The sequence below is a fragment of the Ischnura elegans genome, chromosome 2 (assembly GCF_921293095.1).
Source record: "Ischnura elegans chromosome 2, ioIscEleg1.1, whole genome shotgun sequence".
Classification (NCBI taxonomy): Eukaryota; Metazoa; Arthropoda; class Insecta; order Odonata; family Coenagrionidae; genus Ischnura; species Ischnura elegans.
The window spans coordinates 34014772-34034575 of NC_060247.1; the positions used below are offsets into that span (position 1 = coordinate 34014772).

The 19804-nt window shown below is 38.0% G+C and overlaps 1 protein-coding gene across 1 annotated transcript; it reads right to left on the minus strand.

Moving 5' to 3' along the window:
* Positions 1–6557: 6557 nt before the first annotated feature.
* Positions 6558–19797, minus strand: LOC124153584 (probable ATP-dependent RNA helicase DDX23). The gene is made up of 15 exons (XM_046526847.1): positions 19629–19797; positions 19230–19537; positions 17317–17452; positions 15819–16018; positions 14969–15290; positions 12417–12541; positions 12190–12326; positions 11965–12098; positions 9085–9204; positions 8777–8935; positions 8400–8523; positions 7911–8026; positions 7445–7705; positions 7118–7292; positions 6558–6978 (listed from the first exon to the last, which is right to left on the minus strand). Exons 2-15 carry the CDS (start codon positions 19511–19513, stop codon positions 6755–6757), a joined length of 2517 nt encoding a protein of 838 aa, XP_046382803.1. The 5' UTR covers positions 19514–19537; positions 19629–19797; the 3' UTR covers positions 6558–6754.
* Positions 19798–19804: the final 7 nt, after the last annotated feature.

A 19804-nucleotide genomic window follows, 5' to 3' on the forward strand; every position in this document is an offset into this window, starting at 1 on the left:
CTCTGCGCATGCTCGGACGGCGTCCCGAGACTTCCATACTTCATATAACAGCATGGCGATGGATTAGGACGTTCTGGCAAGCGACCCGCGGCTACAAATGCGAACTTCTCGCGCTATTTTTGCGTGTTCTTCCTATATTTTCGTTGTATGCAATTGGAAAAAACACTTCGGTTAATTAGATGTATAATTATAATTGAATGGGTATTTATTTTTTTTCCTTTTTCAAATCTTTGGAGGGGCGGCGTCCGAGAGTCCTTATGGGCAAGCCGCCACTGCCGATTCTTTCTGCAGAATAGGAAGTGGCTTCGGGGTTTTTGAGTCACAAGATGGTAGGTTGTGTTGGAAGTTCGTCTATATTATCGCTACTAAATTGAAACATTAATAGTCTGGCTTCCTCAGAGCTTCCTGCCCCCCTCCAGGCAAGGTATTTTTAAGTTGAAAGTATCATCGACAACTTCGAGGTGGAAATAAGTTCACCATAAGACGCTCTACCGGACTGCCAAAAGAATACACATTTCACATGAGTGCCTATATACGCTTTCGCCAATGTTATACGCAAGTCTCACTTTGTTATGAACTATAAAACATTTCAGATGCACATCAGCTACCTTTCCATTTCTCGGCATCGACTTTCGGCGCCGACGAAGTGTACAGTTTCACTAAATACCCTGTTATCATGATGGAATCAGTAACAGGAAGCTTGCTAGGATCAGCCTAAGAATAACCATATTCCTTCATCTTTACGCAATCTATCGCTTTCAATGGAGGAGAAATAGATAAAATAATAGCCCTGAAGTCACAATGAACAACTCCGATACGTCTGCACTTCAATAAATGAATCATAACCACGGCGCGCCGTCGCTTGTATTCAAGTACGCAACCTCTACTATAGCCCTGCCGCCGTGCCTCCTCGTATTGAATAATGACGTCACTTTTCTACCAGCCAATCATCGGGCGTTTTCGCTTCTCACTTGCATTTGAAATTTCTCGTGAACTTTGATGCATAAAATATCGCAAACCACGTCATAAAATAATTTTAAAAAACTTTCACCGAGGTATGCAAACATATATTTTTATATAATTTTGGGGCTATTGATTATATCTGAAATATATGCAAGTTCCCTATTGTGCCTCGAATCCAACCTTACATTGACGACTTATCATTTTCTCACCATTCAGCCGGCCCCTCAAAAAATATCGTGTATACTAAAAAAGGAAAAACATCATAGCATATATAATCAGTCCATCGACTTTAGCATATAATAAATCCATTAGATAGCTATTGTTATAACTCTCTGCAAAATGTACTATCGTTTTCAAAAGTATGTAAACACCCCAGAGTCCCACTTAACAGATGGGTCCAGGTCGGTGAAAACTTGTGAGGTTGGCACATAAAGCGACCTGTATGCTCGTTTGCCACCCAGAGCCGACGAGGAGGGAGGTGGACGCGACCTAGCCACCGAAGCTGGAGTCTAACTCCAGGAGCATGAGGCCAATGAGAATTAAGATTAGCGGGTGGAATGTACAGGGGCGCCGACTTATAAAAAATATTGGGGGGGCCCATATCGGAGGTTTTTCCCCGGGAAGAGGTTAAATTCAAAGCGTGTTGCAGCGCCGAAAAGCTGTCATCATTCAAACCACCTGATTCAGTTAACCTGCTTAACCTTATAATTATTTGTTTTAACACATTGTTGAATTTATTTTAAAAGGTAACTATCGTCAAACATGGGAAAAAAAATTACCAATATATTTTTGTGATTTCACAAAGCATAATATAACTTAATTATTTTCTTGAATTATTGAGGGGGCCCCGCCCCCCCAAACGAATCTTTGAGGAGGCTCGGGCCCCCTCAGGCCCCATGGAGTCGGCGCCACTGGGAATGTACTAAGGTAACCTTCGTCCACACTGACTTTGGGCCGTCGGAGTGTTTTCTTTCGGGCTCCGTTGCGAGGTTTTTCCTATTTAAAGATTCATATTTATACTCACCGTTTATCTCTCACTAACACATCGCTCCGTGCCCGAGTAGTTCTATACTGTGCGCGGTAGTTGCGGTGAAGTTTTGGGTGTGTTCGAGTCCTAAATCATAATACCTTTTTCACTTTTTAAAGATCTCCTGAACATCAACATTATCTATGCTGATGACTCAAGAAAAAGTTAGTACTGAATTTCTTTAACGATTGAAAAACTGTAAAAACAAAAAAAATCCAAAACGCGTGCTCAAGCGAAAGCATTTAATACAATGTAACAGGCACTTTCAATATATTCGCCCACCTAGGGCATAAGCGTGGAAAAGAATCGACCGAAAGTCAGTCCACAAAACACGACATCAGGTTCACACGCACTCATTACACTTATCTAATACACTTAACTATTAATCCACTTGGTACATGAGCGCGAATATATGAATGATGAAGAGTTGTAAGTATTATCGCAGCTGTGATGTAGCTACTCCTACTCTTTTGCTTCGCGAAGGCTCGGGTACTATACTCGATCGATTATGTAACATACAATCTAACTTACCTACAACTCTTCATCATTCACATATTCGCGCTTTTCTCCCATTTATTTTTTTCGTTCTGCATTCCTTAGAACTTCCACCTTTTAGAAAACTGCCTTTACGGTGGCCTTTTGAAATAGAAACGCACTTTGTTCCAAATGATTGTGGCTCCTACATTCCAGGGCTAGCCATGAATTTATTTGCGCGCATACCCCTACTGTTCGTACCAAAATTAAAAATGAACCTGAGAAAAAACAAGAAAAGTAATGCTGTAAAAAGTAACACCAAAATCAAGTAAATATATTAAAGTGTATGGTTTTTATAAGCGTTCAAACTGGAGTCTCTACACTTTTGGTACGGAGAGAAAGAAGTTCGCCCCAGAATTATTTCCATCGTTTCATAACCGCTAACATTTCCCACCATATGGAAGTATTTTCGCTCTCATCAATCAAGACACTTTTAAAAGAATCACGGGGCTTTTGAATCAAAAGGGCAATGGCATCTGAAGCATTGTGTCACACAGTTTGAGAAAAGAATATTTCATAAAATGACAGTTGAGAGATACCGAAAAGGAAAACAATATCAGTTCAGGTAAGTATTTCCCACTAACACTAACACCTGTTCGTATTTGAATAAATTGAATCAGTGGCGTAGCCAGGAGTTTTATCCGGGGGGTGGGGGTGGAAATCCAAAAACAGAGGGGTCCGGAGGATAATTTTTCAAGAACAGGGTACCTAGTGACGGGTTTTTACTAATTTTAACACTTTTCATTATGGAAAAAATTAATTTGTCAAAGAAATATTATTTAAATTCATGATTTTTCATTAATATATATTTTACTATTTAATTTGTCTAGTTTTATTTATTAAACAAAAGGGCAATCCTTTTAAATAAGGGTATAATAATATATCACTTGCGACTTTCCCCTGCTCCATGGTTAATTTATTTTTTTATGTCTCAATATTTCGGGGGAGGGGGGGTCCGGCCCACCTGAATCCACCTCTCTACGCCACTGAATTTAATACTTACTAACCCATCATCCGGCAAGGAGTGGAGCTTAATTTAAAAAACTCTGTAACCGCTTCAAAACATTGAACAACAACATTGAACATTACGAAACATGCTTCAAAATCAGTTAACATAGTTACTTTTGAAATGCTGAAAATCCTGCCCACGGCTGAAATTCTACTTGCAACCTCTGCGAGAGCTTTCAAACAAAACAGTTCATGAGTAGGACAATAATCGCATGCGACGGCGCATTCGAAGAGAGAATCGGAAATCTTTCCACTCTTATGGGGCGTTACATTCACTGAAGCTATTATTTAAAATTTCCGATCCAGATCCGATGTCTTCCGCGACTTTGGATCCGATGAAGGGCAATACCCGCGGGTATTTGGATCCGAGGTATCCGATCCGACCATCCCTAAAAATAACAATAGCCGCGGTGGCTACATTCTCGTTTGGCCGCGGTGGCTAAACAATAAAGTAGCGTTCATGGCGTCGATACATACCAGAGCAGCCTGGCGGGTGCGCGGTGGCGGCGCAACCTGTCGAGTCCGCCCGGAAGCCGCGGCGGCTTATGCCAAGCAAGTATCAACTTCCTCAAGGGTTGCATTGATGAAACTGGGCTATACAAACGCGAATGTGTCTTTTTTTTATTATTGACGCAGGCGCGTGTTAGTCTAAAAAGTTACTAATATAAAAAAAACCGCTCTCAGCGCGTATTTACCTATAAGAAACTTTTTTCACAGAAAAACTCGCTCTCTGCACGTTTTTATTATCATCAGACTCCAAATATCATTCGAAAGTAAAAAAATATATTTCGATCTATTATACTTTAAAATTGGTGGTCCAGATGAATTCTCCGAATGTGATTCATAATCGTAACAATTTGATTTGCCGTGACCAGCGGTTAATAAAAGAACGGAAAACGCATGCGCTGCTTCCCGATCCCGTGGTTTCCAATTTTTTTTCTCTGAGAGTTGCTCATGAACACGAGGTATTTCAGGGTTCGTCGGTTTGTCGCTCTTGCCGACATTTTAATGTTTCCGAGGCCGCTTAGGTATGTTTGTCGCAGCACCCGCGTGCGGGGCGTATCCTCCGCGCGGGCAAGGCTGACACCGCGGCCGCTTAGGTGTGTGGCAGCATTTATGCCCCAAACTTATAGTCTATGCTCAAAACATTTATCTTCCTGGAATCGATGGAATCGGAATCGACTTTAGGCGATCGATTCTCGATTCCGATCCCGTGCCCGAGAATCGATGGAATCGAGAATCGACATTTGGAATCGACTCATCCCTACAAATGTACAAATGCCACATATATACGTGTTCTAGCTCTCCCCCTTTTATGACAGTCTGGGGTGTAAGACATCTTTGTTTCGGGACCCAACTCTGCAGGACTTAGGCTTTACCCTCGTAATCCGGGAGCAGGTACCCTGACCTTTCGTTTTATATTACCCCTCTTAGTGGTAAGGGGCCGAGGTCATACAATTGTTCATCCAGTCAGGTTTTGAAATAAATATTTCTTCTTATCTCAAGAAATATAAACTAAGAATTCAATTCTTTGTCTATTGATCAGCATTTAAAAATTTTAAATGAAATTCTACAGTAAATATTAACTCATATCTCGAGTTCTATATAAACATCAACATGGAAATTGTTGCTGCATTAAATGCATTAATATTGACCTTAGAACTTCGTTTAAAATTTGACAATGCTCAGAAAAAAATGAGGAGTTCAATTCAAAGTCTGCAATGTATGTGCAAGCAACAATTATCCATGTTCCAAATACATATGAGCAATCCATAAGTTGACCGCGAACCAATGCCATAGGTAGGGTCGTAACCCAGGAAAGGAGGGAGCACAACTACTCTCAGAGTCCAAGATAATGCGGAGTCCCTGCTGGGAGAGGTCGAAAAAGGTTGGAGATGAGGGCTTGTGATTATCAGGGAGACCATTCTTATCAAATGTCTCGCAAAAATGCTCCGTACTAGGGGAAAGAAGAGTCTCTTGCGGCTCAGTACAGCAGTCATGCTAAGACGTAAACTCAATCGCCTAGAAAGGGTTAAATGGACCACATTCACTGAACTTAAAGGCTCCAAGGCAAAATGTGGGCTTTGTGCCAAGATTATATCTCTTTGGTCCTACAACCAGTAATGTATCAAGACACCTAATGATCAAACATCCTGGTGCACAATTTGCTAGCAAATCAGTAATCGAGAGAAGGGATGGGGAAATTATTGATGCACCAACCTCATCAGAACAGCTATGCCCTTCATCTACATCTAATAAAATAAATAATCAATCATTTTTTCACCCTTACTCAGCAGTGAAATTTTGCTTTCATGTATGATAGGTTGAAGGTGCATACAAGTTATGAAGAGACATGACAATAGTAAAATGGGTAGTAGACAGACATGGAGATGGATAGTTAAATGCTCAATAAAAACCAGAACTTTTCTCGAACATGGTGGCTGTATACATACTATCATGTGTGGCCATCAACTATGTGTAAAACCTTGGTAATTCTCTTTTGCCAATTGAATCTAACTCATGCAACGCTTCCCTCACCATTTCCTAAGAGCAAATATTGTTAATACATTAATGTTGATCAAATTCATTATCAAATATTAATGGTATTTTACTAGGGCTCGAACTCTGGGTAACTTTTTTCTTTCTTCCATTACACATGTTACACAAGAGAAAAGGGATATTTTAATGCTAGGCTGTTATTGCTTGGTGCATGTGTAATATGCAGTTACAAAGAAGCTATCACCACAGACCAAACGACCTTTATGAATAATTTTCAGCAAATTCTGAGTTTTCCTATGAGTTTTGTCCAGCTAACAGCTTACTAGTTTTTTTTTTCTAGCTTTGAATGGTGAAAACAATTTTATTCCAACTCCCATACAAGTATTGTTTGGCTATGTATCAACAGTACAAAAAGTTTCAAAACTTATCATGAAGTTGAAATCTTTTAAGAAAAATAAAACTTAGAATGTGTATTTTAAGGGGTTTTTTCCCATTCAATTAATTATTATTATTAACCATAGCAGGATATGGGTAATTCAAAGGTTTATTTAAGAACACTTGATCATAAAAACTTATCACATTTATAGTATGCTTAATCCAAATGAAGTCACATGAATTGCTGAAGTTCATACACAAACACTTCCATCAACTAGAAAATAACATAATTTGATATTAATCTTAAGTTAGGATCAATATCTTTCCTTTGTACCAGTAAGTTTCCCCCTATGCAAATATTTTTTCTTCCCTCCTCTTCTTGGTTACCACTGTGCCTGGTTTGTGCTGGGCTTCAGGGTGGTTCAAAAGCTCAGGGGGGCAAGTAGAAACAGGAGAGCTTAAAATAATTTGCTTCAGATCGTAGAAAAGAGGAGAATCCTCTTTAGTAAGGAAACTGATAGCCAACCCATGTTTACCAGCTCGGCCAGTTCGTCCAATACGATGAGTATAATCTGAAAAAAAGATGAAAATAACATTTTTCATATAGAAAAACAATGTATAGAGTAAAATATTTTCAAAATGCTAAGGTACATGGTGAAATTCCATTAAAATTTTAATAGCTACAGTTGTCAAGAGAACAGAAACACTTACCTTCAATACTTTTGGCCATGTCATAATTAATAACCATTGAGACATCTTTAATGTCAATACCTCGTCCAGCAACATCAGTGGCCACTAATATGTCTTTGGATCCAGATTTAAGACTGGCAAGGGCATATTCACGCTGTTCTTGTCCCTTGCCACCATGCAATGTACATGCATTATACTGAAAGAGATCAAGAGATATCAATAACAACTAGGAACAAAACAAAAGAGGAATGGTGCAAAATTGGTTTACACATTGAAAAAATGGAAACTTTGCTCCAAGACAAAATAATAATGCCGACACATGGTGCATGAGAAACATAAGTATCTTACTCCAAGTTTTTCCAATCCTCTAGCCAAGACATCTGCACCCTTCTTCTGGTTAACAAATACAATTATAGGAGGCTCAACACCACGTCCCAAAATCTCCAACAGACGTCGTCTCTTGTCAGCTTCAGAAACCAGGTGGACAACCTGTTCTGTTCTCTCTGTTGGTTTACCAGCAGATCCAATATATACTACAGCAGGCCGGCGAAGATATGTGCGTGCTAACCTTTCCACTGCTGGGGGCATAGTGGCTGTGAACATGACGGTCTGCGCAAAAGAAAAGAGAATTCAATTACATACATAATTTATGAAGCTTTTCAAAGCATGTCTTTAGGAAACAGAATAACAAAAGAAATTGGGGCCACACTAATAATAACCCACTTAACCAGAGGAAAAAATTATTCATACATATTTACACATAGCAGATCAAATCCCTATTATAAAATAAAATACATTCAGTTCCTGTACTTACTTGTCTATATTTGCTCTTTGAATTGAAATTTGCCATTAACTTGGACTCGTCTTCTGCATCATCATTGTCAGGCTTCTGGTTAGTAACAGGCATGAATTCCAAAATCTTCTGGACATCTACATATCAAAATTTATGATGAATAAATTAGACATTTTAAATACCAAAAAGATACTGAATGTAAAACTACTAAAATGCGTTACATAGCTGACAGAAAAGATATATTACTTTTAGTTGCATTAACAAGGTATAGATGAGTCAACTGTTATTTCTACAATGCAAGGAAAAATATACCATCACACAAACTATCCCAAGAAATTAGCACATATGCATTTACAGTAGAAAATCACCTCTTTCTTGGTGAATGAGATACATGAAGCAAAATAAAAGTAAATATGTAATACACTGGAGAAGTAGCTATAACAATACCTAACAAGTACATACCAGGATAACAATCTCTCTAACTTGTTACCAAAGAAATTTTCAACTTACCTGGCTCAAAACCCATATCAATCATACGATCAGCTTCATCAAGAACAATATATGTACACTGACTTAGAACCAAATAGCGATTTTCCAGGACATCAATGAGACGACCAGGGGTGGCAATAACAACCTGTAAAAATGATATTAGTCCTCAAAGAACTGTTGAAGGAGAGAGTAATATCAGCACTACATAAAAATTGCAATTACTACAAGAAGCCATTTCTTAAGGCCGGCAGGGAAGTAATCATTGTTCATCATTTGACCTTCCATGAGTTTAATGTAATTATTGAAGTAAAAAATACATGTTTAACAGAAAGCATAAAGCAAAGAATGCTTGTCTAAATGGTACATGGCACAAAAAACAAAACTTCATGAAAATTTACCTCACATCCCATCCGCAGTCTGAATCCTTGTTCCTCCCTAGAGAGACCTCCGACAACAACCACAGTTCTTATGCCCATTGGCTGACCAAATTTATTTGTCTCCTCTTCAATTTGCTGGGCTAATTCTCGAGTAGGAGCTAATATTATGGAATATGGACCCTGTAAAAAGTAGTGCAATTAAAAATATACTCCATAAATAATAAGACTTATACAATAATTCTTTTGCATATTGACGTATTACACCTTCAGTAGATATAATGTAGAGTGGGTGAAGGAAAGAAAATGATAAAACTTGAGAAATATCTTACCTGATCAGCATCTTCAATCCTTTCAATTTTAGGTAGTGATTGAATCCACATAAGTAAAGGAATGAGGAAAGCAAGTGTCTTTCCTGAACCGGTTTCAGCCACACCAATAATGTCCCGATTCTAAAATTCAGGTGAAAAAATTATAACACCAAACAGTAAAAATAAATGCAGTGCATAAACAGGTAATTCAAATGAAAAACTGAGGTGTCAGACTATGGAGGCATCATTAGATGCTTGGTACAAAAATCATGCTAGACGAAACAGAGAAAAATTAAATTTAGGGATGAGTCGATTCCACTTTTTTTCGATTCCGATTCCAATTTCGATTCCTTCAAATCGATTCCCGATTCTCGATTCCGATTCCATCGATTCTTACTCCTTATGGCAGGTGGGATTTTGATTTATCTGTAGCATCGCTGTCATTAAAATTTAAGAATTGAATGGAATAAAATAACTAGGGATGGACAGATCCAGGATTTTTGGAGCCAGATCTTTCAAATCGGATATTTTCGATTCCAAATGCATTTTCGAATTCCTGCCATTAAACAAAGTCATTATTCAAGGTTATTGCGGGTACATACAATCAATGGAATGCTTTTAAGATTTTCATACACATTTTTATATTTTTATAAATTAAAAATTATTTTATGGGCTTTCAAGTTGTTTTTTAAAAACATCTTTACATACTCAGGGTCTAAACTGTTACGCTTGGGTTTGGAAATGAAAATAGGAAAAATCGTAGGATGAACCACTGACCAGTAGCGTAGCGAGAGGACCCCCCAAAATATAAAAACACAATTACTTTCCTTCATAAAAGGAAACAAAATATTAAAAATCATGAATTTACAAAAATGAAAAAAAATGAATCTCTGAAAAATGAAGTTTTTTCTATTATGAAGGGCGCTAAAATTAGTTTGAAAACCTCTCCTTTGTACCCTGTTGTTTAAAAATTTTCCCCCCTGGTTTTGGACCCCCCCTTAACAAATTTCCTGGCTACCCCCCTGCTATCGACTGAATTCAAATTTTCCTCACACGCGTTTCCCCCGAATTTTACTTTCTCATCGCATACGGACTTGTGTTTCATCCGAAAATGCTTCAGTATGGTGAGGTGGATTTAGCACATCCTCGCAATAATTTACGCCATAGTGCACGCACACTGCATTCATTGGTTCTCCTGTTAATGGAAATGTTTATACACAATGAAAGACATTTTTATTGGTGCATCATTAAATTACATTGCAACTGCGCAATCAGCAACACAATTAAAAGTATTTAAAACGGTAATAACGTCACGTGCGACGAGGTGCTCAACCGCTCAGCATGAGGAAGGAGTGGGCAGCAAAAGCGTGTAAAGGAGAGGTGGAGGGGAAGGAGCAGTGGCGTAGCCAGGAATTTCAATTGGGGGGGGGATCCAAAACCAGGGGGGAAAATTGTTGAAAAAACCGGGCACTAAATAATGGGTTTTAAACTAATTTTAACACTTTCCCAGAAAGTCACTCTCCTAGCATTTGTAGTCTAGAAACGGAGAATTGAAGCAGATAGGCCAAAAAAGGTAAGTTGGTGAGACGAGGTAGGGATGAAACACGCTTCAATTGTTTTCGTGTGATTTGATATTTTCCTTAGAAGACAATGATTTTTGGTCCGTGTGATTTCGGATGCGAAAAAAAACAACAGAGGCACGGGCTGATGGACGGCCGAGGGTGGTTTTCTGAAATCTACGACATAGTTACTTTTGAAATGCTGAAAATCCTGCCCACGGCTGAAATTCTACTTGCAACCTCTGCGAGAGCTTTCAAACAAAACAGTTCATGAGTAGGACAATAATCGCATGCGACGGCGCATTCGAAGAGAGAATCGGAAATCTTTCCACTCTTATGGGGCGTTACATTCACTGAAGCTATTATTTAAAATTTCCGATCCAGATCCGATGTCTTCCGCGACTTTGGATCCGATGAAGGGCAATATCCGCGGGTATTTGGATCCGAGGTATCCGATCCGACCATCCCTAAAAATAACAATAGCCGCGGTGGCTAAACAATAAAGTAGCGTTCATGGCGTCGATACATACCAGAGCAGCCTGGCGGGTGCGCGGTGGCGGCCGAACGCAACCTGTCGAGTCCACCCGGAAGCGACGGCTTATGCCAAGCAAGTATCAACTTCCTCAAGGGTTGCATTGATGAAACTGGGCTATACAAACGCGAATGTGTCTATTTTTTTTATTATTGACGCAGGCGCGTGTTAGTCTAAAAAAGTTACTAATATTAAAAAAACCGCTCTCAGCGCGTATTTACCTATAAGAAACTTTTTTCACAGAAAAACTCGCTCTCTGCACGTTTTTATTATCATCAGACTTCAAATATCATTCGAAAGTAAAAAAATATATTTCGATCTATTATACTTTAAAATTGGTGGTCCAGATGAATTCTCCGAATGTGATTCATAATCGTAACAATTTGATTTGCCGTGACCAGCGGTTAATAAAAGAACGGAAAACGCATGCGCTGCTTCCCGATCCCGTGGTTTCCAATTTTTTTTCTCTGAGAGTTGCTCATGAACACGAGGTATTTCAGGGTTCGTCGGTTTGTCGCTCTTGCCGACATTTTAATGTTTCCGAGGCCGCTTAGGTATGTTTGTCGCAGCACCCGCGTGCGGGGCGTATCCTCCGCGCGGGCAAGGCTGACACCGCGGCCGCTTAGGTGTGTGGCAGCATTTATGCCCCAAACTTATAATCTATGCTCAAAACATTTATCTTCCTGGAATCGATGGAATCGGAATCGACTTTAGGCGATCGATTCTCGATTCCGATTCCGTGCCCGAGAATCGGTGGAATCGAGAATCGACATTTGGAATCGACTCATCCCTAATTAAATTCATGCATACCTGCAGTCCAATAGGAATAGCCTGCCTCTGAATAGGCGTTGGTTCCTTGTACCCAATAGTATCAATAATGTCCAATATCTCCTTGGGGATACCAGATTCCTTCCAACCTCGAATGGGATCAGGTATCCTTCCACCTAAATAATTAGAAACATCATGATAAGTGCAAACACAAAAAAATCTACAAAACACAAAACTATGAATCAACATAGATGATCCTTTAATTACCTTTAATAGTTATGTTATAATCTTCTCTGAATATACGCCAATCCCTTTCGGTCATATCTTCTTGAGCTTTCTCAGACCAATGACGATCATCCCAGCGCTGTTTTTCTTCTTTCTTCCGTAATTTCTTCAACCGTACCCTGAAAAGATCATAAGCTTACTATTCGCTGCACTCAACACAAAAGTACACAAACGAAATGACAGGCACAACTCATCATGTAGCATCATACTTTTCTTGTTCCTTTTCTGCCTCTGTCCTCCTCCTCTCAAGCAGTTCCCCATAGAACTTAGACTGATCCCTCTTCTGAGCTTTGATGTCAATTCCAGCTACATGACCACGACCAAAGAACTGAACCTGTGGAAAATCAGAAGAATATAATGCATAATTAAATCCTGAGAAAAAAAATACAACAATATGAGAGTTAATGCAAATTGATCACTCCAGTTGAGCATCCAATGCATTCAATCATACCAGATGAAAAAAAACAAAAATTGCAACTTGATGACACCAATTCCAAAAAAAATGTTAATTAACCAAGAACAGATTATCTTCGATAATGGAGGGGAATGCCAAAAACTCAAAGAAGATAAATAATATAATTCAGATCATTTTTCTAAAATTTCAATTCCACACACGTGCTTTCTTTGCCATATCCAGTGCTTTTGAATTGAAATACATGTTCAATTTCAATTATCAGCCAATTATTTCATTTATTTATCAGAAACATTTTACAATCAAAAATTAATATATTTACTAGTATTTACATTCACTGAATACAGCATAGGTTTCTTTAGAGATAAAAGGATGCTACTTTTCAAGAATAAAATCAGTAATGCCAGGTGAGATTTTCTGAAAAGCATGTTATGAAATAAGCCTAAACATTAAATGAAGTAATGATTCAAATAACAGACATTCACTAGTCTCACCACAATGCATCATATTATTGCATGTATAATTTGATTCCCTGTTGCAGGAAAACCTTTTATGTTGGTAATAAATAGCAATGTCTTTAATGTAAGAAAAATGCTGCCGTTTCATTGAGAGGGCGACAATTAGGTCATTTATGCCATCCAAAAATGTTAGGGAAGGAAGGTGAAAGAGAAATTAGCCAAGAAAAATGCCAAGGAAACCTCAGCTTGATGTTGCACCTCATGAGTTATAGTACTGTAATATGCCACATTTGCACAATCTAAGACAAACCCCCAAACTCAAATCTAAGACAACCCCCTCTTTTTAGAGCTCAGTTAGGGAAAAAATTTATTTAGTAAAATGACTACTGTACTACGAATATAGTTCTCTCTGTTTTGCCAAAAATGTCTCGAAGATAATCAATAGAATGGCCTCCCTTAATAATTTAGTTTAGTTTTAAAGGAGGCAATGCCTAAAATAAAGCCCAAACACAGAATGACTCACTAAGCAACCTGAACATCACTGCCAAGGTATAAATTATGGATTTGTGGATGTAATTATTTACTGTTCGGTCATTTTCAAAGATAAGTTATGATATTTTTATTGATTATCGTAAAGTAGGACCAGATTTGAAGGAAAACTTGCAACTATTTGAAGCATATATTTTTTTGCTTCAGCGAAGTAAGAATTTATTATGCGATTTCTTATTTAATGCAAGTTCCTTGACTCAAGAGCACTGTGAGAACGAGATGACGTGCACTTTTCAGAAATCTTTTATCTGCAAGAAAACTTATGGCAGGCCAATATCCAACTCATGATCAATCGAAGTTATGGAATAATGTTTTTGAAATCATATTTATGAAATCACTATCTAGCCACAAGAGGAACCATCAAGACAAAGACAATAAAAAAATGAGAGCTATAATGTGCCAAACCCAGGGTAAGACAGGAAAATTTGTGGACATAAAGGAGTGTATGTCCGCTGTCTGATTGGTGCCGCCTCAATTTCTGCCTGCAGCCAAAAGATGTATTTTCCTTTAAAACATATGGGGTCATTCCATGCCAAATCATCACAGAAAAGTGGACTTTTCAACCCGACCATCTCAGATTTGCTTGAAATTTGGTAGGAAGTTAAAGTATATGAAATTGTACTCATACACAAAATTTTAACCCTCTGCTATACACGGTATGCATACCGCACGGTTGCAAACATGACAAAAAATGCAAAATTTTCCCTCGCATGCTCTACCAAAATAAATCATAACTTTGCTAATAATTGTGGTAGAATCTGCCTGTTGGTCTCATTTTAAAGCTAAAGGAACATAGTTTCTGTAAAAAAATGTTAGCTTTTAAGATACCGATTTTTTTTATTCCGAGGTCTTATTATTATTCGAGGTCCGAGGATTAAAATTTAAATTATGGTGCTGCTATTTTTTGCATCAACTTTTGTGGCAAACCTATCCGGCAGCAAACTTGGGAGTTCATAATTTAGATTACACAAGCCTCATTTTAGGTCCAGAACTTTGCATCCGATTTTAGAACTTTCTTTTCTGCAGGAGTTAGTAGGAAAAAAAACTTGTTTTAGACTTGTAGAAATACAGTAATAACTTTACATGACATGTAATATTTAACATAAAATGTCCTCTACACAGCACCCTAGTAAAGATTGAGTTATGGCTGAAAAACTGCCGACTCAGGTAGAATATGACGTGGACCCTCCGGATCAGAATGTAATATGTATACCAATCATACCACCAACCCTTAATTCATATGCACTCATTGTGGGGGAGGCAGACAGACAAGCAAATAATTACACAGTGGGAGTAACACATGAGCATAATTTTAGATCTCCGCGGAGTAGATGATGCATACCTGATGCCTCTCTTTGTACAATGGATTGTAATCTACAGAGGTGTCCTCTGAAGCATCCCAATCGAACACAAACTTCCTATCGTTCAATCGACGAACCCTTCGCTTCTTCTTCACTAATCCAAGGTATCGCTCTTTAATGGCTTCCCCTTCTTTCTCCTTATCCTTAGGACCCTGGGCTGCAACTGCTGTAGCAACAGCTGCAGCTGCAGCACCAGTCCCGGTGGTTGCACTGGGAGCATTGCCAACGGAACCACTGCTACCGCCAGCACCAGCTCCCCCGCCACCGTCATCTTCCTTTTTCTGGGGGTCACGCTCTCGGCGACTGAAAGCAAAAAAATCACCCTATTGAATCCAGCATTCAAAAGAATTATAATAAATCCTACTTTAAAATCCCTAACCCCTGGGAGAAAACCACATTAGAAAACCCTATTTAATGAAGTACTACAGTGCAATCTGAAGAGAGTAATAGAGAAAGAAGCTGAAGATGTGGTACGAACAGAGCTTAGAAAATAATGGGACATATGTAAAAAGTAAACAGTTAGTTACAATAAGTAGTTTAAAGGTTAAATATATGACAGTAAGCCCCAAAAGAAGATCTTAAATTCACATTCAGGAAATAATGAACATATTGCACTTAAAAAAATTATTTATTCCACAGATTATTCAATGAGACTTACTGCCACTGCAAGGTATTGCACAAAAAATTGGAATATAATGAAATACAAAACTTAAAAGTAGAAGCAATGGCAAACGGCATTTTAAAAATGTGAAGCCGAGTGCTACACATTTTTTAGACACTTGCGCACTAAATCAAACCATTACGAAGCCACATGGATAGGATCAGAATTACCGATCTCTGTCTAGGTTAGGTGGAATTCCCGAAGAGGAAGGCCCACGGTGATGATGACTTGAAATGCCCCTCATTGCCTCACGGTTAAATTCAGCTCTCTTTTTCCTCTCTTCCTCTTGCCTGCGACGTAGCTCATCAACTTCTTCCTGGCGCCTTCTCAGTGCTTCTGCCGCACGTTCCTCCTTAGTAAGAAACTTTGGCTAGCAAAGGGAGATAAAAGAAACTACATATGTATTAAACACTTCACCAATCTAAAACTATCAATCAATGTTATAGCATACTTTCAGTCGATATGATTTTTAGATCATTGCACTGGATCATTTTTTTCTCCTATTATCAATATTTCAGCCTTAGGGAATCCCAATTTTCAATGAGGCAGAATCTACTATGTAAACGGCTCATCCTAACTCAACATCACAAGTTCAAGTTACATAATGTTTCTTGATTGCTAGTCTTAACTGATTTTTCCTGGCCGATGGGTCTATTCACCAAATAAATTTTTGCCAATCAGAGTCTTTAAGCATGTCTGCCTCTGCTGAAGAACTTGAAGATAATTGCGTGCTCTAAGGAAGGATGTAAACTGTTTTTTTAACCAGTAGTAGTTACTTTTGAAAAACTAGGGGGAAATTTTGAGTTGACAAAATGTTTTCACAGTTTTATAATGATTTGTTGCTGTTTACAAGCAATCAAGATTTTCTGCATGTGCCTATCAAGATTCATACAATTTTTCATATCATACTTTGAAATTCATTTGGAGAGTGCAACTTGTGCAAAAAAAATGCAAAAAATGGCCACTACAACTTCAGCCAAAGAAAATGGCATCAAAAGGGCTTGAGCAGAGGCATATAAATAACAGAGGATATAAGAGATTGGTAATTATTAATTACGGGCAATAAATAAATGGACTTGATATAATTTGCCTATGAATTAGCAGTTTATAGCTTCTGGACTAACTTTTTACTCAAGTTGTAAGAATGAGCCATTATATGAAATATATTCATTGCCAAGCAGATACTACATTGAAGAAAGATGTAGTGCTTTCCCAGCGAATAGACTTTGTAAAATGTTCTCAGGATCGCCACCAGGTCACGTACTGCATAACTGCCAACGTTTCAATGTCTGACTCGGCCATCATCCCCAGCAACCTCATCCTCAGTTCCAACAAGAGATGTTCACTAACAGCCCTGAGGACGATGGCCAAGTCAGACATTGAAACGTCAGCTGTTATGCAGTTCCTGACCCCGTGGCAAACCCAAGAACATTTTAGGAAGACACTACATTCACTACCTTGTATTAATATATGTATTGGCATATTGATTTAACACCAAAGATTTTTAAATTATGGATGAAAGGAAAGAATATGAATATTTCATATAAAAAACATTGAGAGTAGAGTAGAGAGGACAATTAGTTTTTAGATATAATAGACATTCTCCTCTGGTGCAATTTATTTGCGTGGGCTTCAACCAACAGTGAGTTAACAATTAAATTCACTTACTTTGCTCCTAGCAGCTTCCTCAGCTTTCTTGTTTGCTAATAATTCCTCTAATGAAAGAGGTTCTTTCTTCACAACCACATTTGTTTCTGGCTTCATTTCTTTCTCTTCCTCATCCTCAGCCTTATCTGCTGAGGAGCTAGAATACAAATATTTTTTTAAAAACTTGAATCATCCACACAAAAAAAAGTTCAATTTTGTTTATTTATCCAAAGTTAAAAACAAAGTGATGTCAGGCACATTGACTTAAGAAAACACATTCTCTTACTTTGCCATTTTATCCTTACGTTATTCCTAATAATACTATTTTAATTGCCATTGATATTAAATGATGCTACAATTCCATACAAGATTTTTTAAACTGAAAGATCAATTTCCAAGGATCAGGGAGGATTTGACTGAGACATTAGAGGAGGACAGCTGAAGGAATAAAAAACATTTAAAATAGAGGACAGAAAGCCACAAGAGAGGTTCATAGAACTAGAAAAGTTAATAAAAAAAGATACTGTTCAGTCTTAGAAATGAACCAAGATGGAAAGTAAAAAGAACACAAATGTGGAAACAGAAGATGAGCAACTTCAATAATAACCAAATACCTACATGAGAAAGTGAGGAGAGCAGGAGAAATATGACTTCCTTGTAAATGGAAAGTGGAAGCTACCTTTATGTTTGAAAGGAACCACTCCAAGAATCAGAGTAAATTGCATTGCAATTTCATAAAGGTCAAGGACATATATAATTACGTTGAAAATTGACAAAGTGAGTACGAAGTTATGCCTGGAAGAGTTTTACGTGCAACAAGAATAGTCTGTAATATAAGTAAAAAAGGATGAAATTGGAACATCAGCTTGGGATTGAAATTGAACCCAGCAGTAAGGGAAATGGGTATTACCAAAATCATCTGTATAAAATAATATACTAGTAGAGCCGAATAAAAAAACCTGAAAGTAGGAGACTTCAACCCAGTCCCACAAAACCAAATTAGAAATACACACAACGGAAGAGATATCAAGTGATTTTGAGAAGAATATCATCATTCCAATTTCCAGGGGAAATATGGCCATAAGCCTTAAGACACTTGATAAGAAGACATCGACAAGGACTTTCTAATGAAGAACAGAAAAGCTCCTTAACATAGAACTATAAAACTCAGTTTAGTTAAAGTTAAAGTTAAAAGTCAGAAACACCTAATTAATTTGACACAATGGTCTGATGAAGAATGTAAGCAAAGAACTAATGGACTGAAAAAAGGCTGGGCAGGAAGTAAAGCCTTGAGTTAGAACAATAGATGATGAAGGATACCAATGTTAGCTCTGAGAAGGATGGAGTGGAGGGCTTCATCAAACCACTGTCAGGATAACTGAGCGATGAATATGATGACCACCGTTTCGACACACAGACGACAGCTTCGACATTCAAAGAAGCTATAGTGACACAATTTTGGCTTTCATAATAACAACTTATTAAATTAATATTGTCATTTCCAACAAACAATAGTTAACAAAAAAGGAGTAAAAAGAAAAGCAAATATAAGAAGAGTTAACAAAAAAGAAGTAAACAAAGAAGGAGTAAACAAAAAAGTAGTTAAAAAAAAGCAAATATTAAAGGATTTAACAAAAAAGGAATGATATCGGATATTCTATACTATACCAGTTTTATGTATTTCTTTATTTACAGGTTAACCCATAACCATTTACCCTTACATTATACTTCACAGATGGTGTAAAATAACAAACATACTCAAAATATTAACCGATTGAAATCGATGTATACAGGGTTGGAAGAGGTAGGAGACCAAACTCAACTTAGTATCAACTATATGATGGCAAAATTGGTTCAATATTCATGCTATATTTTCTTGCGGATATATTATATTGCCTTTAAATGATATATTGTAAACAAAGGAAATAAATTACCCAGCATCCTGAGATTTACTTGATACATCTCTATGACGATGATGCCTGTCTCTAGGGCTGGTGCTTCTAGATCTTCTATCTTTTTCGCCCAACTTCTTTTTCCCCCGATCTCTTTCACGATCCTTCTCTCGATCTCTATCCCTTTCCCTGTCCTTTTCTCGGTCTCGCTCCTTATCTCTCTCTCTTTCCCTGGAGCGGCCACGTTCCCTATCTCTTTTATCCCGCTCTCTGTCCCCTCTGTCCCGGCTTCTGCTTCTTCTTTGACTTTTCTTCTCAATGCCCATGACGGCAACAATCAGTGGCTATTCCTAAAAATCATGAGTTGAACATGCTATGAAATTTAGTCCACAACATTTCAAAAAAGGTGAACAAAATAAAAAATTTCAGCCAGGCACTGACCAACTTGTGTGGCTATCCACAGCAAAATATTCCAACAGTCGAAAATGCTAATTACTAGGTCATACCACTCGATTAAAAGTATACCGCCAAGTCCAATCAAATCTGAACCAAAACACAGATCGCCGCACTCGCTGATAGATGCGATGTTGTTCTTTCTTCGAAGAACAGCCAATAGA